The sequence below is a fragment of the Leuresthes tenuis genome, unplaced genomic scaffold (genome assembly GCF_036924035.1).
Source record: "Leuresthes tenuis unplaced genomic scaffold, fLeuTen1.0.hap1 SCAF_20, whole genome shotgun sequence".
NCBI classification, from domain to species: domain Eukaryota; kingdom Metazoa; phylum Chordata; class Actinopteri; order Atheriniformes; family Atherinopsidae; genus Leuresthes; species Leuresthes tenuis.
The window spans coordinates 12,411,428-12,434,252 of NW_027325374.1; the positions used below are offsets into that span (position 1 = coordinate 12,411,428).

Genomic DNA, 22,825 nt, shown 5'->3' on the forward strand with positions numbered 1-22,825 from the left:
ATTCCCAAAGGTTCGCATGCTCCTGGGTGGAGGAGAGTTGGAGGGATGGAAGGGTTGCACATTCCTGTCGGATGGCATAAGACTTCCCATCAGTGCAGCCGAGAGCGAATTGGAGACTAATCTCTCATTTTCCATGTTGAAATAAAAGCAGTTCTAGTCGTCAACTGGCAGAGGGTATCTTTGCGTGTGCGCGAGGCAAAACGCAGTAATGATTACAAGTAAAAAAAAAAAAAGAAAAAGCGTGCAATGAGAACAATGGAAAAAACTAACACGCACTGCTTAATGTTGGTGCCTATGGAAATCGCTTTTGTCCCTGTGGGAGGGGTACCTGTATTGGTTGTAGGCAAACTGCGATTGGAGGTGGAGCAAACACACATTAAATCCTTCTGCACTCTTTAAAACTGACGTCTGCCGTGAGGCATCCCTGCAAGCTAGAGGCAACAAAATATAGGATGTGCAGCTTATGAAGTGAACGACAGGCTACAGTGATAGTAGTTGCCAGACATTCCAATGTGGTGACACAGACACACACACACACTGTAGGCTACCCCAGAGCCACAGTTATTGTCCTCCTGTTCGCGGCTCATTTGGCTACCCAAGGAAATTTGAGGTTGCCTTTGGGTGCTGCTGGATATTTTGCAGTTAAGCCCCAAAGCGTTGCAAAGCAGCCACACCGAGAGCATGATTAGGAACTGTGACGACGTTCAATTTCCCCTCCCGTTAATATCACGCAGACCGCGCTTAAACTTGATCAAAATAGGCCAACCTAGAAATGAATCGTTATCCTGCTGTAAACTGTTGCACTTTGTCATAGTTGTTTGAGAATCAGATGAATGGTCCTGACTAAATGGAACATATTAATTCAGGAATATGCAGTGCATGGGAACGGTACCAAAAACAATCAGTATACAGCATTTTTTCAGCCGATAACGTTTCTACAAAATGGCAGATGAAGTGAAAATGTGGCTTTGGAGATTTCTTATGTCAGGCCCCATTTTACAGGTTAGTAGTCAAGTCTGAGTTCTGGGTGACATAAATCAATTCCTTATCATTGTGACTGTACTATAAATCTGCACGATAAATAACCGCTAATTGTTTTATTATGATGTCACATCACATCACTTAGTCAAACACTTAAAACAAAAAACGTTTTTCGCTGTTATCATTACACGAAACAGCTTTACACCAGTATAACAAAGTGATTTAGGAACATTGGTTAATACATTTACCTATTCAAGACTTGAGGACAGTAACAGTATATTGACTGGTCAGCATAAAACATCGGGCTGACAACTTCAGAATGCTTCAGAAAGTCCTGAGGTCTCTGCTCTGGCCTCTGAAAAACGGTTGTTGGTGCATGAAGTTGAAATGGTTTAGGAATAAAATGCCGAAGTTAAACTAAACAATGGAGAAACTGTCTTTTTTTTTTTTGCATACTGAACGTCCAGAGAACTACAGGTCCACTGCAACTCTTGCTTCTTAAACGTCTGATCTTAAGCATTTCCTGTTTGCCAGTGTAATTAAACGAATTCCAACTGAATTAAATTGAAGGACCTTGATTAAAAACTCACAATGCACCGAACATTTACCCCGTTTTATTGTCTCACGATTGGACACATTTTGTTTTAATGCATTTCGTGTTGCCTCGTTGATGAACTATGCTGTGTACAAAATTAGTATCCAGCCTCGCCGATGTTTTATTGCAAATATTTTAAAGCCGGGGATTTGCTACGAGATCCCTGCTGGGAAAACAGTTTTAGTAAAAGAGCAATTAGTAAACGAGCAATTAGCGCCATCGTGGTTGCACAGTATTCCGAGGAGCACCTGAAGGCAACACCGAGGAGAGAGCGGGTTCCCACCGCAGCACGAGCTGCTGCGTCAACTGTCTCTGTCTGCCAGCGTTGAGAAGAGAGTCCCAGTCAACGAAAACTTAGCTGACCGTGCATTGAATTTGTACTTTTGCGGCGATCCGGTGGATGCTAGCGGACTCGACAACACTGGCCGGTAAGTTTGTGCCAATGTGTCCTCAAACGGTCCCCTCAGCATTAGTTTGGATAACTTTTCGGGAGTTGTGTTGCGAGAGTGTTTAGATCTGAGCAGTTGTTGGTAAGTGGAGCTGCTGGCAGTGCTGATGTCCAAAGTCACCTCAAATCACCCCATTAGTGAAGCTGCAGCGTTCACCGGGATTTGTCCGTTTCTCCGAATCAACGTGAGTGAAATATGGCTGCGTCTTTCCAGAAACTGTCCCGAGGATGGGGTTCGGCTGGTTTGTGAAGTGTTCTGAGGTTCGTCGCGTGAAAAAAAAAGAGCGAAAGAAAAACACGTGCTATTTGGTGCAGTCCTCTTTGCGGCGATCATATCACTGTCAGAATTGCTTGTGTCCATTTACCTGAGTCTAAGATCACTTTCTTCTTACGTGATCAGGACAGCCACTGTTTTCATCCGCATGACAGGTGCGCGCGCGTGTAGTGCACATCAGCGTTAGCCTTTTGGTTTGACAGGTCATGTTACTGTTTACGTTGGAGTGCCCTTTGCCATCCTCAGGGAATGATGACCTTTAACTCTTTTGTAGGAGGTGTTTCTGAGAGGGAAGTTTAGAGCTTAATCGGGTTCAAATGGAAATGAAAGGGAAACTCTGCTCAGCTTAATCCAGATCCAGATCAGAATCAGTCTTACAGAAGGGCAGGAATCTTGCCTGGTGTGTTAAAGGTAGAGACCCATGGGTAAACGAAGACATATTTACATTGTAAACTGAGGTGCCACAGAACAATGTGACCTCTCAGTTGCAAAGTGTTTATAGTAGGCATAGAGTGAGATGTATTCTGCAGATTGAGAATGGGGTTTGTGGTGCTTTTTCAGTACATGGAATGACATAAAAAGATGTTTCTAATATTTGACTTAGACATGTTTGATGTAGAACGGGTCGATAAATGTATTTGAAACAAATTTCATCAGCACTACAGCCTGCAGCCTTGAAAAAACTACGTGCTTCTGACTAATTTTGAAGTACATTTTTTTTGGTAGCTTCTTTTTGTGGCGCACATTCAACAGACCTGAAGCTGCCCTGGAGCACCCAGAGGCTGAGATACTTCCAGCCCTGCACCACACTGTTTACTTAACGGTCACTCGATCGTTTTGTGGGCTTTTCATGGCGTCTTTGTAGCCTCTTCAAGCTGACACTAAATTCATGCGTACAGCTGTGCATGTGCAGGGCTCACATTGAGTTTTTTAAATTTTTTATGGCAATGGTGTTACATGCCACAACTGCAGGGGGAACCAAAGAGCAAAAACAAATGTTAAAATGATCTGGTGTTATTCTAAGACGACTTTAATGTTGAGCCAACACCAAAATGTATGGTTTAGAAGACAGCTGCTGGGGTCAAAGTGATTATTAAAGACATGTTGTCATACTAACGTGGCTCTTTGAGTTTCTTTATCCAGACTGGATACTAGATTGGAAACATACTCAGTTCTGTTTTAATTGACAATGTTTGCATTAGGCATATATATTTTTTAAATTGTGAATCAGTACGTGCCGTGAAATATAATAACATGCTCCTGCAGTTGGAGAAATGGGGTGGTGGTGTTTTGAGATAGTGTCTTGAGACTGGTTGGACTTGTTTCCAGTGCTTCTGTTGTTTTTACACCATCACTTCCAGAGTTGCCAGTAGGTGCTTTTCATTTTATCACACTCTGTGAACGGCATCATGAAACGTTGTGGTGTTTGACACTGTTAATCGTGGCCTTAACTGACTTTCGATCGCATTAAGTCGACGCCGTTCGAAGTTGTGATTCATTTCTCAGCTGCACACATCTTTGAGGGTTGTTGATGTTTTGATTGCCGCAATCCTTTTTTAGTCCTCTTTTTTTCAAAGTGATGCAAATCTCCGAGATGAGAAGTGCGACCTTTGGGCACGTTGGAGATGAAAAGTGTCGACGGTTGAAGGTAGCGTCCAGACGACAGCTGCGTAGAAAGGATTTGAACAGTGAACCCCGCTGCTGTGAGGACGCCGCGGCGGTCAACACCAACCTCCCCGAAAGATGCGTCAGCGCAGCAGAGAAGTGAATCACAACTTCCAGTCAATACTTTCAGGATAAAAATCTGAAGTTAGAATAGTTTTGCCCCTTGGGATAGTTACTGTAATTCGTGCTCATGCATTTTTAAGCCGCCTAATGCAGATGGCAAATTGGGAACATGAACAAATGTTAGGCAAAGGGGGGAGACATAAGAACAAAGCGGTTGGTGAATGTAATGGCCTGGAAAAGTAATAAAGAAAGACTCCATGCAAGCAACTTTATCGTTGTTTATTGGCTTTCTTTAACATATTTACACTTGGCCTTTTTCAGGGCCAACATATGGGCCCTGGTTCATTGTTTGGCTGCATGGAAAAAGAACATTCTGATTTCACAGATGGGACTTTAATGGCTTGCGATCACAGGGTAAAAGTACGTATGATGGGCACATCGCTGTTATTTTGACTGGCGTGGTTCGTGTTTGTTATGCCGCAGCAACACTCTCTCTGTTGCTGCAGATAAACACACACACGGACACGCACGCTCGCAGATAGCATCGTTCTTTGAGTTTCCGCGGTCTCCCCCTTCTGAGTCATCCCTCATTCCACCTTTGTTAATGAGCCCATGCATACGGTTCACGTACTCGCATTTAGGCGCTTGTCTACCGTGAAAACCCAGTCTCTCCGACAGTCTGCCCCTCTCCCTCTGTTGTTACACTAATGTACATGAACAGATATGCGCACACACAGAGCACTTCTCTCTTTCTGTGCAGTTTCCACTGGCGTCTCTCTCTGCCCTGCCCTCTAATCAAAGCCATATGTTCCCCAGATCCCTTGCATGAAAAGTCTGTTCTGTTTGCAGCAACGCTCCCCCTAAAAGCCAGCTTCTTACTTACTTTGTGGCTGGCAGAGCGGGTCGTTGTTCACAATGAAAAGAAACCTGCAAAAGGTTGCATCTTGTTAACTTCGATTTCCTTTTCTCTTGTTGGAATCGGTCCGACCGTCAGATACCGATTTCTATACAAATTTACGGTGATAGAAACTGGTAGCTGGTTCTCTCTCATTTAGATTCCTGTGTTTCCTGAGTAGTTGCTCCAGTATGTTTTATGAGATGTCCAGCTGCTTGAGTTGAGTAGAATCCTTCAGGGCTTATGGTTGGAATGGGCCTTCGGTGGGTAACTATGCACAGCAGTAAGTATGACACATACTGTACAGGCATTGAGATTGTGGTGCCCTTGTTGAAATGAATCTAGACATTGCCTTGTTATTTCTGGCCATTTGACGAAAGCAGCGAATGAATTTCTAACGACACCAGAGGGAGGTGGGACGGTCTGCAGACAGGAGGGTTCAATTTGCAAACATTTCATTAAAGGATAGGTATTCAGATTTACATTCACTTTCCTCCCTGCACAGTTCATTTCTCCGCATGTCTTTGGCATTGAAAAAGGAGGACTGAGAGCTTTTTTTCCTTCAGATACTGCAGCCAATGAGAGCCAGTCAGAAAATGTAACGGCACACTTAAAGCACGGGTGGTTAGAAACTAGCTCAATAAGTTTCGTTACCCAAGGAGAGACCCATATGGTGGTCACGTGACTTTAGTGATATTTAGTGCACTGCTACAGTGGCCAGGAGAACCCGGTGCTCTGCTGCTTACGTGAACACATGCAAGACAACCTCCTTAGCACTTGGCTGTAATTAGAGAGGTGAACTAAAGTTCAGTGTTCACTGCTAACGGGGAGCGGGAAGGTCAAGTTGGAAACTCAGATGTTTCACAATAAAAAGGACGACAAAACAGACAAAAACTGACACGATTACCTGCCCTCTGATTAGGGGAATATCAGGCTGTACCCCTCCTATCCCTCAGTGACAGCGGTGACAACCCCCTCCCCCGAGCCACACTGTTTTCTTTTCTTTGTGTAGGTCTTTGCACTGCTTGGTAGATCTCCCCCCCCCCCCCCCCCCCCTAGTTTCTTTTCAACAGTGGAACTTTTAAAGAATGCGACTCCATTGTAGTCTTTTCTCCTCTGACCGCTCTGTGTCGAATGGAAGAAGGTTCTTCTTCTAAATGATCATCCTTATTCGGCTGAATGTTCGTTTTTCCTGTGCAGGGCAATAGTGTCTATGAGATAACACTAAGATTACCTCCACAGCTCCACCGTGCTGAATACTGTACTGTATGTACATATCAACCTGAAGGCTGTAAAATGTGTCACTGGAGTTTTATTGTCTGGGCCTGTATGGCTGTCAAAGTACACGATACATTAACAGTCAATAAATGTCCTCTGATGCTTAATGCTTGCTTTCAAGTCAGGAGTTCAGAAGTTGATTTTATTTACAAGTCAAATGATTCGGACTTGTCGTTGTGGACTGTGAGTCGCTTCTCTTCCTCGCATCAGTAAAGTAAGGGTAAAGATACCTTTCTGGAAATCTGCATCTCATTTGCATGCCGTTGGACAGTAGGAGCATCATCCTGTTGTACTCGCACTGCGTGCCTTTATTACCGGGAGTGCTGCACAACGTAATGGGGGATTCCTTCTCTTCCCGACCCGCCTATTGCGTTGTGGAACGTTCAAGACCCCCAACTAAATCTTTGTGTGAAGTATTCAGCGGAGCAATTTGGAGGCTCGGGAGGCTAAGTAGCATTTGAGTTCAGTTTTAACACAGCTGATTACTCTGCCTTTTACTCTCCTTTGCTCACCGGCTGTGCAGTATCAAAGTAAGCCTTTAGGAATGATTCTTATCGAGTGTAAAGTTTTCCAGCCGTGCCAGTTTGTTGCTCTCTACCTCTCTGATGGGGCTTTTCTTTTTCGCGCTCCACGTGAGGGTGGATCTTATCACATACCAGGCTGTGAGTCATCGGTTGGATGAGTTGTGAAATAATCCCTCATGAATGAGCATTAGAGAAAAAAAAAAAAGGCTTTCGTGTGAAGGCCCCCTATTGAGGGGATAAACGGTGATTTAGGCCAGGGGCTCAAAAACTGTTCTACACTCGGGAGGCCTATACTCGTTCAAACAAACTGTTACTCATTTGAATTTGGTATTCTTAGGGAGTTATTACAGATAAAGGGCTTTGCTATTTCAATTTATAACTCTAGTTGTTGAATTTGTATTGCTTTGTGAACTGCGTCCCGCTTTGAGGTGTCGGGTGAAGTGAAGACTGTTCTCTCTGAGTTTGCCTTTACTTTCTGTTCTTCTTCTGCTCTCTCAGTGGCCAACGAGAGAACACAGGCGTGCACGAGGGTCCTCCCTCTGTTCGCCACCGCTATCAGTTGAGAGCAGAAATCCTCGTCCTTAATTGGCTCAGTTGCAGAAGAGCCATCTCTAATGAGCAGAAGAACAACGAGTCCTGGGACCCATTTCAAAGCATCCTCTCTTTGAATATCTACGTTTTGCACCAATCGTATGTAACAAAAAAACCAAAAAACTTTGAGATGAACGAGGGGAACAAGTGACGCAGAGTCACATAACAGCATAAAAAAAAAAAAGGGTACACAGCTCTTTTGTTAACCATCTGATTTTCATTATATGCAGTGTCTTTAGGACTCTCAGAGGTGCTGACATCATACCCCTTTGCTTTCATCAACATGTGCTGCACTTTACTGGAGCACGAGAAATATTGAGTCTCGCCGGCCACACTGATATACAGTCAGCCGTCTGCTCCTATTTCATCAGACTTCATTGTGGTTTGGTTTACTGTGAGGAGTTTTCCTTGGCTTCTGTTAAAGTATACAAGCTTTCTAAAACAATACACATGCCCACTTTCACACATTTTCCATTCCTAAAACAATCAGTTGCCTCGAGGATTTTTCAGTTCCGAACATCCATCGTCTGCATTAAGTACAAGTAAGCATATTATAGCCTGAGATTCTCCTAGTTGTTTAGGGCATAGATTGCATATGTTGTTTTTTTTTTATTAGTGGACTAAAAATAATAAGAGATTAAGTATTGGTTAATGCACTTACAAAGGTCCTGAGATGGATTTAGTTACTTTTGGATGGCTGAAGTGTTTCACTGTACACTTGTTGTTGTGCACACTTCTGCCAAGCCAACTATTTGTACAGTGGCTTCACATTTTCATAGTATGAGAGTGGTGTCAGTTTCCTCATCTGGCTCCTGGCATGAAAGCTACTTAGCAGAATTCCTAAAATTTCACACTGTTGCTTTAATATGGAGAAACGATGGCAGTTTCTCTTAATACCCAGATAAACGTTAACCCCTTCTTACAGGAACAGTTCACATATATCTAAGAAAAAAAAGGCCTCTATGTTTAGTGCTGTAGCCATCAGTCACACGAAAAACCACTTTTATGGATAAATTAAGCGCAAACTTAAAAGGAAGCCTTTTGATTGGCTGCTGAGCTTTGCATGGACGGCCCATCCCTCGTGTGTCTCTGTGTCTCTCACACTCTCTCTTTCACTCTCACTCTCACACTTAATAAAAGACGCTGAGTCGGAGGCTTGAATCACCTGGAAACCTGAAGCGTTGGGGTTAAACTCTCCCCCCCCTCGCCCCCTATTTGGAGCCATACTCTTGCATTAAATGTAAGTATTGCAAGGAAAATTGTCTTAAAAAAGGAAAAAAAAAAAAGGTATTCAAATTTGTGGCATTTTACTGGAAGGGCAGCTTCGTGTGGAGATAAAAAAGTTCCATGTGTGGGACAATACTGCTTTTAATAGGGCAAGTGAAGTAGAAGTGATTGAGCGTTTGCTTGGTCAGTGCACTTGTCACTCTGTGTGACCTGGTTTTCAGTGTGTGGGTGTGTTGCATGTATGTCTGTCTACGTTTTTAGCCCTGGGCTGAGATTGAGCCTGGAAGAACCATTTGATTTCCCAGCTAGGGTCAGAGTTCAGCTGATAACAAGAGCTACTTTAAACAAAGGTGCATGTGGTTGTTTTATTTTTTATTAGTTTTACTGTCAGCAGAGATGTGATTACTCTTCTTTTTAAAATTTTTTTTTATTACGGGCCCATTTAATTTGTTTATTTGTATTTTTTTTTATATAATTGTAAGATTGAATTCTTGTTAACAGAAGACTTGCACCTCTGTGCGTAGCAAACACGTCTTTAGGCACGCGTGCGTCCGTTTTTTCATGTCTGCTGTGCAGAAATGTTGTCCCACTGATGGTGAGCACAGCTGTCCATCACGCTGCTCAGAACATGGCTTCTGAAATCAAGGCTCCGGGTGTGCATCTTCTCCTCTCGAGTGTTATTGTACGACTGCCCTCCTGACCTGTAATTGGATGGCTGTGTGGCCTAACACGAGTCACAGCTGGTGTCTTCAAACGACATCAGCCTCGCTGAGTCAGCTACCATCAGAGCAGTCGCAGCTTCGGTCGACGCAGCAGAAATGCACAGCTTTACATGTTGTTTACTGTAATCCATCTTCCCCTTCGATTGATCAGGTTTCCTTTATGATCTAGTCGTTGCTGCGACTTGCCTCTGCTGTAGCCTTTATAACTACGCCCAAGCTTAGGGACTGGTGGCTATAGAATCGCACACACCAAAACCTGACTGGTGGTTTCAGGCTACGGGGAATACTGGCATGTATGCACAGGTTTGTGGAAAGGTGTAGCATTCAGTATTTTCAAAACAAAGAAATAAACGTTCATGATTAATAGGCAAAAGGTTTAATTGTCATATCCAACAGGAATGACAACAACCGACAGGACATACTGCACCGTTTTGTGGCACATATTTTTGAAAGAAATTGACATATCTGGTTGGACCTGTTGGCTAACTGCAACATGTGCAGGTTGTCCCTGACTGTTGTGCTCTGGAGCGAGTTCTCTGCTCAGAAAAGAAGATAATCTGACATTATGACTCGCTTCAGATTTGAAAATTGATCTGATCTCGATTAGCTCGACGCTCTCTTGAGTTTGTCTTCAGACAACGTCGAGGATTGGAAGTGAAAATGTTCTGTGTGGCATCACCGTGTCAGTAGGTCAAATTGCATTAGGGGTTTGCACTCGGTCAACAATGTCGCTCCAGGAAAACAGCTTCCATGTGGCGTAGTTTCAGTCTAAAGGTGCAGTGCGTATGAGATGGTGCAACTGGCTGCTTTCACCTGAGGCTGCTGCATTTCTTTCAAAATAACATCCCGCCTGCTTATCTTTTTTAATACATACATTTAGAGCTGTAAAGAAGTCTTATATTGGCTGTTACTTATGACAAGACTGGTTTAGTTTGAAGCGATCAGTGGACGTCGGGGTGGGGCTGGATTCAGTTATTTCATTGTGCACAATGTGAGGAACAGTGTTCTGGTATTGAACAAAAGCAGTAAAAATCAGGCAGTTCTATGCTCAGAGGTAATGTTTTTTTGGCAATGATATCCCCCACAAAAAGCCCACAATTAAGCTAGAAAAGTTTTCCTTTTATGTAAGTGCTTGCCTTTGAATGGAGCACTTGTCCGTCTCGTCCCTTTGGCAGATGTGCTGTCTGTGTGAATGTAGCATAGAGCCTTGAAAAGAGCCTGCAGACATCCAACACACACTCCTTGATGTGTGTTTGTCCCTCTCTCTCTCTTTAACAAACACACACTCAGACTGAATTGCCGCCCTCCCCCTCTGGGTCTGCTCCACATACTGGCTGTGGCCCACACATTTGGGCAGGGAACCGAGGGCTGTGGGCACTTTAATTACAAGGTTTCAGAGTTTTTCTTTTTTTTTTTTTGGTCATCGTTCGCCACCATAATGATACCAGAACCACACAATTAGTATGTGTGCATGTAGTGGGCGAGTGTGTCCATGAAACACGCATTTCATTTCAGCAGCATCCTTAGCGGATCCACGCTCAGCTGTTGCTCACTTCGACTCTTGTGTTATAGATGTATTGGGACAGAAAAAGTTTAATTAATTTGTTCGTACAGTAGAGACATCAATCCTCATGTGTTGTAGCACTTGGTGCGAGAAATGCCAGCCACACATGGGCCTATTTTCACAGGCAGGGTTGTTTGTAACATGAATCTTAGCGGTCATCTGAGTTTGCATTCATGCTTCTTATAAGCAGTTTGTGCCTTCATTTCCAAAGCAACATTTTTAATGCTTGTTGGACTAAATCAAAATAAAAGAACCGTGATAAAAGTTTTTCAGGCTCACAACATAAAGTTCTGCTCCTCGTACATATTCACAGGAAACGTGATGCCTCTGGGGGATTTTTGCTTGCCCTGGGCAGCGAATGAGCTGAATACTCATTGATGGGCGAGTCGATGAGATGGATGAGGGAGGACATGTTTTACTTAGTTCAGTTAGCTTTTAGATAATTTTGGTCATGCTGCCTGAACCCATCTTCTCTTTGCATCATTTAATGCCACGGAATTTGAATATGTAAAAAAAAAAAAAAACAGGAAGGTGACTTTATTCGTGTGTCCATGTCCTTTCTGTTTTTCAGGACCTCCGACTGGATAACTATGCCACAGACCCAAGTCCAGGTCCAGACAGAGCAAGCGCACGCAGGGACACACATGGCCCTGTAAGCTGTGACTGTGACCGTCCTATCAAGGAAATTCCTCAGTCCCCCAGGGTCGCCTTGGTGGGTTTTTTATCTGCTGGTTTGTACAGCTGCACAAGCTTCTGTTTCCACAACACGCATGCACAGAGCACACTGTGTATGGACGTGGTGTCTTAGTCACTCAAGAGGTTACTGGGAACCTGACTGTTATTTGCCTCAGCACAGGCCTTTATCCATGATAGCACATTGAAACTGAGTATTCAGTTGATGCAGCTATGACTGTGCTGTAATGTCTTGTCTTGCTGCAATATCGAAAGTCATTTAGTCTTTTACTCTTTGCATTAAAGGCAAATGTGTGACATTTTATGTCTGAAAATTTCTTCCAAATCAGCTAATGAGCTAAAGTTTCCTGTGGTTCTTTTTCTTTTCAAGTGTGCAGCGAGACACGGGACTAAGCAGGACACCACGGGGAGACGAAATGGCCACCGAGGAAAATCAGACTCAAGTCGGGCATGAGGTTTTGGCTCAGAATGTTTCACCTCCATCCACTGGGAGCAGACCCAGCAAAGAAGCCAAGCATGCAAATTATGGCCAGGAAGCATGGCGAGGATCTGACCAACCGTGGCTTTCCAAGCAGCGAAGCAGCCCTTCCCTCCTCTTCTACAGGAAGCTATCGTGTGAAAGTGTGAAAGGGACAATTTTGGATGAAGAAAACAAGGACTTTACTTACAGTACAAAAGTGATAAATACCAAAGAAAAACATTTTGCAGAACTTGCGTCTGGCAAGAACATCGAAGGAATAACTCTGGTATCGGGGCAAAGCTCGCAGGGATCGATGTGGCAGAAAGACACCCCCGGAGACATCGCGGAGACACAGGGAAACAGAAATGGCAGCACCCGCTATCCTTGTGACATTTCTAGCTTTAACACAAGTTCAAACACTCGCCAGAGCGCTATATCCAGTCCAAGCTCCAGCCCTGTTCAGTGGTGTCACCCCAGCTCCAACCCCAGCTCCAACCCCAGCTCAAACCCCAGCCCCTCCTGCCCCCGCAAGAGACACATCCGGCGGGGCAGCCTTCCTGTGTCTATGCTGGCTTTCTACAAGGTAATAAAGAAACACTTTACTAGCCCTTTAGCACGAGATAAACATAACCAACAGCACAATGTTTACACTGTAGATTTGTTGCCTTGCACCTCATTTGAGGCACCTCCTCCTTAGCCTCACAGAACCATACTTTGAGTTGTTTTTTTTTTTAAATACTACTATGTTTTTAGATATTGCCTTGTCTCTCATCACAGGGCTCCCCTTCGAGTGAGCCGAACTCTTTGGTGTCATCTCCCTCCGGTTCCCCTCTTTCCAACCATCAGCAGCATCACCAGAATGGACACATCCCCCGGCACCGCCTCAAAGATGGATACTCAAGTTTAGAGCGACTCAACCGGAGGCCCCGGGCTAACACGTGCTCTTTGGAGAAAGTATTCCTCCGACGGGCTTCTCTTGAGACCACGGCGGCAACCCTTGGATCATCCTCAGGAGGGACCAGGGACAGCAGCAGCGATGAGGTGGATGGGGAGGGCCTGTTTGATAACACAGAGTTCGTCAGGAACCGTAAAGAGCGTTCCACTGTCCTGGTGAGGCGGTTCTACAAGAATAACCAGAAGGTATTTGAAGGGACGAATCAATTTCTCAATTTGTATTTTGATTGATTAGGTTTCAGGCTTTGAGGTGGTGTCTCCGACAAATTGGTTCAGTTGACCTCTTATTTGTCAAAATAATCAGAAATGCTGAAATCCCTCTCGTCCTAAGGTGACCATGTCGGTGTGCGCTGGTACCAAAGCGATTGTCCGAACGCTGCCTTCCGGACACATCTCAGAGGATGTCTGGAGGGTTGTTGTTGATCGCACGTTCTGGCATCCCAGCAAGAAAGATATCTGGCCAATCTTAATGCGGGGGGAGGAATTCAGAGGCTGCAGAGGGATGCTGTGCTCCATTGGAGTTGAGCTTCAACAGGTAAAAGAATAGATACAAGCAATTTCTGTGTGCATTAGATCATTTCACATAAGTCTTCAGAGGTCCTCAGTGTTAATCTGAAATTTTCTTTCTTTGTTCCTATTTTGTCGTTCACATTTAACATGAATATGTGACATATTGGAAGCATATATACTCTTGGCATATATGCAAGAGAGTGAAATCAATGCCGCTGCTCCAATAATGAAATTTCAGACCATTTAAGGGACTTTTAAGATTTTTCCTTCTCTGTCATCGGGTCTCTGTAATTCTGCCTGCTTATGACTTATCACACTGACACAGAGCAGGAGACGACACCAGGTTTCCATTTGCCCAAGCTAACCACAGACGATCGTGAGTGCAACACATGTCTGCAGAACTTCACTGCCTTTGACAGGCCCTCATTAGATTAGGCTTGTATTTCTAATTCTCGTTGCATTTACCGGGTTTGCATTTTAAACTGGTTTCTAGCTGGCGACAGTGCAACACTGAATCACTGCAGTGGCACACGAGTATTTCTGACTTGACTGATTCTTGGGTCAGTGGAGAAAAATTGTTCTTGGCTTTTGCTTGCCTGTGTTTGTGTTGAAATGTTATGCCTGTGATGCATGGAAGATGAATAATTTGTACGAGGAGTATGTTGATAGACTAACGCGCACACGCACACCAAAAACACTTACACACAGGCTCTTTGTTTCGGAGTAGGCCCCTTCTGTGGAAAAATGATTTATTCTGTGCTCCCCGTATTACTGACAGAGCGAATGACTGAGCCCTCTGTGTGTGTGTGTGTGTGTGTGTGTGTGTGTGTGTTTGTGCCTGTGTGCATGCACGTGTAAATGGACTGAGCAGAGACGGCATCTGTAATAAATCTACAGGCAGAGAAATTGGACACAGGGTGAATTAGAAAGCGAGACTGAGACGGACGGCGATGGAAGATCGGACAAGAATCGGAATGAGACAGACGGAGACCCACAACAGTGGCCTGTTATCAAGTTTCCAAGCAAGAGTGCTTTAAAAACATGAAAACGTCTCACAGGAACTGTTCAACTTTAGCAGCCTTGGACGGCTCTGTTTAGGGTACATTCCACTTTCCCCTACCTTCCAACAAAAGGTGCTAAGCAGAGAGCTGTGCTTTTCAGTCCTTGGGGTGCAGACACTGTTGGGACCGAGGACCGGCAGCATCACACAGGATGCCCTCTTGTTGTGTTTTGTTATCTTCTTCCTTTTCGTCCTGTAAAAACTCGTAACACACGGAACCTAAAACTCTAGAGCCTTTTGGGCACGTAACAACCACGGAATTATTCAAGATTTTATGCTGATGCTCGTTAAAGTCGGGTTGTTGCTGTAGTGCGAAACAGAAGAAAAATAGTGAGAGCCGGAGTTTTTCATGCGATAGCAAGAAGACTCAACGAAGAGTTCTTCCACGAGTCTAGTTCAGATCCCCACAAGTATTGAATGTGGAGGAGTGTGTGAGCATGTGAATATGATGTGTTTTTTTTGTTTGCATCCCCACATATGATAGGTTTCCAGCACTGATATGCACTGTTGTGCATGTGTGTGCATAGTATTACTTTTTTCTGGGTCAGTCATAGCCACAACAGAGCCGAGTCATATGGAGGAGGTTCGCACGCTCCCATCGTAGAAACACACACGCCGACACTCGTGTGCAAGCTGCAGTGTGGTTCCGAACTTTGCCACACTGTTTATGAATCCTCTGCGGTTGTTGAAACACAGACCGAGTGAGGTCCAGGGAGAGCTGCTTTAATAACGAGCCTATTGAAAATGGTGGAGTTGCCAGCAGTTCACTCGTAAAAACACCATCCGAGAACCTCTAGAACAAGATTCCCAAAGAAAACGACAATACTAGGCCGCAGCAATCCAGTAAAGTTGGTTAAAAGTTTAGAAAATAGGAGGAAGTTATCCCATTTGAAATGGGAGTCACAATACAAGCATTTTCTGTACACTTTTATTTGACCTCAGGGAACAATTGAGCATTTTAAGGCATATTTCTGAGTCAAAACCTAAAGCATAGTGTGAAAACTACACATCTTAACCGGACATCTTTCATGTTTAACCAGTTTTACATGTAAACTTTATGCTAAGCAGCCTGACGCTGCAGTAATCACGATGAGGAGTTGTCTGGATGCATCCTGTGGCCTTGGGGCGTTTATTGCTACAACTAATGAAGTGAGCCAAAGAACACAGGATTATGTGAAGTAGGGGCTGGAGCAAGGCTTCAGGGACAGAATAAGGGTAAAGGAGGGGTAACACTGGGAGAGGAAGGGGGAGAAAAAGAGATTTTAACAATGGGGAAAGGAGAAAATTACCATGGGAGAGAAGTGAGATATGTGTTCGGGGAGAGAAGGCGTGAGTTATTTAAGAGAGAAAAGGGAGAGGGAGGAAGTCATGACATTAAATGTTTTCATATGATAAACACATTTATACACAGTGAACACATACAGGATCAAAGTATGTACTGTTTTTGCTTCTGTTCTCCTATCAGCAACCACATAACTGTGGTGAAAACCTGCAGTTCTTTCTGAGGACAGCCCAAAAGTGTTGGGATAGTGCTTCTTTAGCTGGTAAATACAAAGCTTTTAACCTAAGAGACTTGATGGAATAATCCTGTACCCATTATGCTTACTGTTTTTGTACCTTTTTATAGTCATGGTAACTTCCCAAAAAGCTCCTTTAGACTGTGTTATGTATCCAAATGGCCCTGATGTGCATTTATCTGTGTGCCTACAGCCTTTTTCAACCTGTTGCCCCACTGCGTAACACTACAGAAGCGTTATGTTATGTTATTCTGGTTTTAGTGAAACACTCGCATACGGAACACACACTTTGGAAATAAACTGTCGCTGAAGCAGTTGAGTTTTCAGCTTTCTGGAACGTACCAATTAGAGTCCTGCAGAGTCCCTTCGTTTAACTCAAAGAGATGTCAGGCCAAGCTGCAAGTGACACGTTAACTTCTTTAGAACAAGCAGTGTGGGCTGACAGATGGATGCTTGTAAATGTGTCTTCTCCGCCTTACTAGGCTTGCTAATAGTTTTTGGGCACGGAGATGCATTCTTTTCTCTGGGGATGCTCCGTACTTTCCCGTTTCCCTCAGTATATCTTGTTATAAGTAGACCTACAGCCAGAATGTCTCCAGCTCGCCTCCGGGATTGTCTTTGGTGGGAAAGTAAATAAAAACATTTCTTTTGCTGTCACGTACTGCTGTCCTCATCTTAATCCCCACGGGAGTTTGGCAAGAGCTAAAACAGAACTACAGTTGTACTATAGTCAAAAATAGCTCTTTGCTTCTTGGATTGTTCTTTTGGAGTCCCCGTTGAGCACTTTCCTCTTAGTATACGGTTTATAATTCTCACCTTTTTTTTCTGTTCACCTTTTGTTCTAATAATATAATCAAGAGAAGGCTTGTTCAGTGTATCCCAAGCAGCTTTTTATGGTGGGATTACCTCTGAAGTCTTAGGTTTTGTGACATGTGTCGTCTTCTGTTGCTTTATTCTGACAACTTTCCATTAAGTAGTGATGGTGTAGGTGGATTTTAAACATGATATGCATGATAGACTTTGTAAGAGGGTCTAGCACAAAGTAAAGTGATGGTAGATCTAATCTAAGACTCACTTTCATTCTGCTTTTTTACACATTTCTCAGGGACATTTGATCGTAACATCCCCTTCAGCCACATTGTTGATTACCTGGGAGATTATCTGTTTTCTGGCGTGCTGGATGTCATCACGTTTTGTGACTTCTTGCATGTCTATTGTTTGGGTAGGTTTAAAAAAAAAAAAAAGGACGTGTCATGTTTGATTCATTAAAACAACAGTCTTGGTCATGTGCATCATTTCCTCTATGGGTGGATTGAAAGATGAGTGGGAGCTTATCAGCGCACAGCATTTTTCTGTGTGGTGATAATGAAAGCCACTCATACATATACTGACTTCCAGTTCACATTCAAGGAGTTTGGCTTTTAGCTTCAAAGCTAACAGTCGAACTCAGCAGTCTCGAGTACTGTACATGGACCACATTGTTGAGCTACAGTAAACGTTGTTTATACTTCAAATCACACCTCTTTGTGTTTTGTTTGGAAGAAATCTGACAAGTATCCACAAATCTGTGGCTGATGTCACTGTAAACGGAAGTGCTGCGTCGGGTGATCTCCCCAGTTTCCAGTTCAAATGGGATTCTTTTTCTGATGAGCAAATATGAACCAGGCTATCCCAGAAAGTCCAGTTCAAAGCTCAACCTTTGGCACATGGAAATGCTTGTTTGCCCTGTTGAACTCCATGTTTCCTCATGGCTAATGAAACAGCGATGTCATAGACGGGTCACTTAAGAGCACAGATGACAACTGCTGTAAACACATCCACATTGTGGCGACCAATTAGTGCTTCTTTGGAAGGTGCTGTTTCCAAATAAAATGTCCAGCAAATATCCGGCTTTAAAACATGAACTCGGTGCCAGGCATTGTCATGAGATTAGTTTTCGGTGATTGGTTTTCCAGGTATTTGCCACAGTAAATGGACTTAATTTCATTTTTGGGGTCATCAGAGGTTCACGTCGTTTTTTTTTTTTGTTTTTTTTTCCTTTTCTGTAAATGTGTATTTGGACTGAGCTGCTTCACATGCTGTGGCAGTTCATACACCTCATTAAAGTTTCCATTTATGTTTATCATCTCATCCAATACACAGTGATGTCGCGGCCTAAAACATTTGAAATGATATAGATAAGATAAAAAAAAGATAGAGTTGATCTTGGGCTGTGGTAATTGTCTGAGCCTTCTATGGACATATTTATAAGGGGAGCAACACAATACACCTGCTGTTGTCTTCTCTTGGTTACCAGTAAGGAATGCAGTTTTACAGTTGTGTTGGATATTGTTTTCTTATCAGTGGCATGAATCAGTTAAGCAAGTTGCGTCACTGTGATAAGAAATGTGCCTCAAGTATCGCGCAATGCACGCCGATCACGTCTAACTCAAAAGGGGAAAGCTCTTAAATAACTCCTGAATGTTCCTTGCGATTCTCATTTAGTTTGAGGGGTGGTTTACACCAGGGTAGCCGGTCAATAAAGCTGCGTTATGATCACTTGACCTTGTGTCGCCTAGGCTTCAATATGAAAGGAAAGAACAATTCACAGTCCTCATTGCGTGCAATAGCGCTGCGTTAAATCATCGTGCCACAACTGTTACCCTGGCAAATGGTCCTAGATTTTTCTAACTCTTAATCCCCCCCGTCATTAAAACAGGAAGCCCTTTTAGAAGGGTTATTTTGATGGGCAGCATTATTACATCATGCAAATGCATTTAGTTTTTCACAGGGACAGCTGCCTATTGTTGTGAGACAGATTAGAGACAAAGGGATGAACCCATCCTTTAATGTCACAATCAAATGCCTCCAAATCTTTGATGCTTTCTCTGAGATTACAGCCTTTAGGGAACACCGTGCTACATTTTCAAAATGTAACTGAACTGTAACTAAAACTACTCGGAAAAAGGCAACCGAACGAGCGGTTTCGATTGTGAACTGTCGTGGAAATCGCAACAAAGCCCTAAACCAACACACACGCTTTTAAACCTCCTCGCATGTCACACTCGTTTAACCTGGTGTTTGTCACTCTTACGTTCTCTCTGTGTGTGCTGTGCCACTACAAAGGAATGTGCCGAACAGGCCACTTTCTTGCCCAGTTGGGTGTTATGGCTTAGCTAGAGATTAGAGTTTGTGTGTGTGTGTGTGTGTGTGTATTGAGACACACTCTTAGTTTAGTCAGATGCTTACTTAGACAGAAAAGGGGTAGGACTTTAAATATCTAGCATGCCTCTGTGAGGAGTACCGCTTTTCGCTAAGTGACAGCAGCTCAAACAATGTGACCTCTCTGCTGTCAAAACAAGACAAGCCTCCATCGTTAGCTGCGTAGCTTTTGGTGTGTTTTCTCCAATCTGCTGCAGGGGAGCACATTGCGACAGCGCCTCTTCCTGTTGAAACGCTGTCTGTCTGTTTTTGTGGAATGACAGATGGGTGCTAAAACCGCGCGTGGCTACGGTTTCCCATCACTGGGTTATTAACGTGTGCGCGCAGGTCAGCTTTTAGCACAGGCCTCTCACATCTTTATGACATTGTGGAGGTTTGCACTCCACCTCAGATGGGAGTGTGTTGTCTAAGCAGAGGTCCAGAGACTGGAGTTATTCAAGTGAATTTCAGGACCAAACGCCCAAGAATGTCGCATTGCAAAAGTCACCATCTGAGTTTTATTTACCATGAAACAAAGACAACCTATGAGATGTTGAAAGGGAAATATACTATTTAATGAGAGGTATTAGCTCATCTTGCATTTGACAGCAGCAATGTGGAAAATGGGGACAAGGCCATGTTTACAACTGTGTAGCATCCCCAGTTCTTTAAACTGCAGTCTGTTAACGTTTGGGAAGTGAGGAGACCAGATGCTGGACCTCTGGGAGGGAAAGTTGTCCCATTCTGAACTGATAAAGGATCCAAGCTGCTCAACACTCCCAGTTGCCATTTAACCAATTAGTGGCATCGTGTTCCTCCAGCTGTTTCTTTTGACTTCCACTTGACTCGTCCAGCCTTTTGCTGCTCCTGTCTTTTGTGTCGCTTTGAGAACGTCTCACTTTAAACCTTTTGCTCTCTATGTTCTACCATGAATAAAATGCTCCTTTATGAGATTTCCAATTTGTTAAAGCCTAATTTTATTTGCATTTTACAAAGTGCCCCAATGGTTTTGGAATTGGAGTTGTATTTTTAAAAAATGCATGCGTTACTTGGAGGATAATAACTATGTCGATGCATTTTTATATTGAATTTTACCCAAACATGTAACATGATGTCATATTAGAGCCACTTACCAGTATAGTAAATGTCATAGTGATGAACTACTAAACACTTTGGCCTTTGGACCTCTCCCAGTTTTGGTCTCATGGACTGCAGCACAAATATAGATACAAACAGTGGCAATAAATACATCACTCTGTGCTCCTCCAACGATGCAGTGACATCTTACTAAAACAGAACAACCTTGAAACACCAAATTTATCCACCGGTTTGATTGAAGATGGCTGGATGTGAACAAACGATACTTGTACTCCCTAAACTATAAATTCTAATAACGAAGCGGATGTGAGTCATGTCTTTATTGTTGCACTCAAAGAATAACACAAGTGATGTGAAAACATTCAGCCGCATCGCCCTCCTAACTCTCTTGCTCACAATTTGAGAGGTCAGCCAGAGGGGATTTTTTACAAAAACCCCTAAGCTTGCAGGATGATGTGGAGCGGTACTCTTGACCGCATCTCCTCTTTTTAGGTAGCGGCTACATTAAAAATGCATCCAAAGGAGTACGTCTAAAGAAGATGTCTGAGGACCTACATCTCAAGTGATTTAAGGAGAAATACACAAGGTAATACTGAGGGGCTCTGAAGAAAACATCACCGATCATCAGGGATTAGTTTGAAAATACCTTCTTTGTGCCCGTGTGCTCTGCTTTTTAAGATTAAAGTACATTATAATGTATACAGCACTGAAAACAGTGAGATGTCTGATTTGAGTGGCCATTATTGTTGGTATATAAATCAGCCTTTGGTGCCATCTAGTGGAGAAGAATATATATATATACAGGTATATATGAATTGCTAAACACTTTGTGCATTTCCTATGACTCCTAAAACATGGGTCACAATTTATGTTTCATGAGAAGTTGGATGTCTTGTGGCAATCTTCTTTGGTTTTGACAAGAAAGCTACTTCCTATGACCCTTTAATCTACTTTTTCCTTTTGTAAAGCTCTTGAAATCCATTGTTGCTGTTGTTTAAGTTGTTAGTAAATGAACTTCAACAGCAGCCAACAGATGAATTCACTGCTCCAAGAAAACAATTCTTTTCACTATGGATTTTTCTGATTGACAGATTTAATTCCAACTGATATTGCTGCTAAACACAGTTTGCTTTAACCTCGCAGTTGTGTTTTGAAGTAGTTTGCGTCAGCAAATGGAAGACGATCGGTTAACGAACACGCTTTATTTGAATTAATTAACAGGTGCAATGATTTCAGTTTCAGTTGTCAGTGCTGACACAGCTGTCCACCAGAGGGCAGCATCATTTTTAGAAACACATTGCTGTTTTTAAGATTTATCTGTACTAAAACTGTGTTTTAGCGTCAGCTGTACTTTTCTTTTTCTTTTTTTTGGAAGAAAACAGTCCATTTGTCCAGAGAACAACAGTTAGGACAGGCTCGTGTCCACGTTCAGTCGTTGGAAGTTCAAGTTTGCGCTGTCATCGCCTTAATTAATATTGATCAGAGACTTTATGTCTTGTAAAGACAATTAATGTGAAACATGTAGTATTATACATGAATCTCATTCCCTTATTACAGGCTCAGCAGACCAGTCTAATTAGCTGAGTATTGATCAAAGAAATGCAAAGCGAGGGCAGGCCAGCTGTTTGCTTTGTTCTGCAGACCACTTTGATGTGAACTGGGCATGCAGCTGATTAATTTTTCCACTTGAGTAGGCAGATCCAATAAGACATACTGTATTCATTTAGACCTGTGACTGCTGTGTGTCCACGTGTGAGGAAACTCTCACATTCAATATTACAGAAAAATCACTTTGGCTCCAGCAACATCGTAATAGATGCCAAAATAACAAGTTCAGTCTGTTTCTGTGGAGCTGTGACAACTCAATGTTTTTTTTTAATCTATTCTGTATTATAGCATATTTTCTGCCTAAGCTGCTGTTTTAGTTGCACATGCTTGATTAGACGTCATTCAGTGATGCAGCTGCTGACAGGCAGATGGGTGGCTTGCTGGTGATTGTAAAGCTTTGTCGTCTTTGTAGAGTAAAACGGCTGCTTTCTTTTCAACAGTTGATGAAGAAGAGCCTTAGTTGTTCACTTATTTTACTTATTTTACTGTCGGCCATCTTCTTTTCAGATGCTCTGCGTTTGCAGGGGTGTTCTGTTCTTGTAACAAATCAACAACACGAGTGTTCACGGGCTCACCGGGTTCCTCCATTTATGCGCCCCGAACCCCCCCAAAAAATGAGGAACCACGCGATACTTGAAATTAAATTTAAAAAAAAGCTTTTTTATTCTTAAGGGAAATCATAATGTCGCAGTATTTTTTTGTCCTTTCTTCTTCGAGTGCGCCAAGATTAAACCGTGATTACAAAAAATAAAATAAAAATTGCAAGTAACAATTTAAAATCGTGATCAGCAGAGCTGGGTTGCCTAACTAGAGGCGGCTGCCATGAATTTAGCTTAAAGCACGCGTCCACACTGCAGGGTGTGTTTCTCGTGTGAATGGGACTTTGATGTGGAAGCATATTCATTCGACGTGGTTGAT

At 43.1% G+C, this 22,825-nt stretch overlaps 1 protein-coding gene across 1 annotated transcript in view; it reads left to right on the top strand.

Moving 5' to 3' along the window:
• Positions 1-8,440: 8,440 nt before the first annotated feature.
• Positions 8,441-22,825, top strand: part of plce1 (phospholipase C, epsilon 1) — a 64,684-nt gene continuing 50,299 nt past the window's right edge. Inside the window, exons 1-5 of the mRNA XM_072373936.1 lie at positions 8,441-8,554; positions 11,399-11,539; positions 11,891-12,563; positions 12,758-13,120; positions 13,266-13,469. Coding sequence (XP_072230037.1) covers positions 11,937-12,563; positions 12,758-13,120; positions 13,266-13,469 — 1,194 coding nt within the window. The 5' untranslated portion in view covers positions 8,441-8,554; positions 11,399-11,539; positions 11,891-11,936. The remainder of the gene's footprint in view (positions 8,555-11,398; positions 11,540-11,890; positions 12,564-12,757; positions 13,121-13,265; positions 13,470-22,825) is intronic.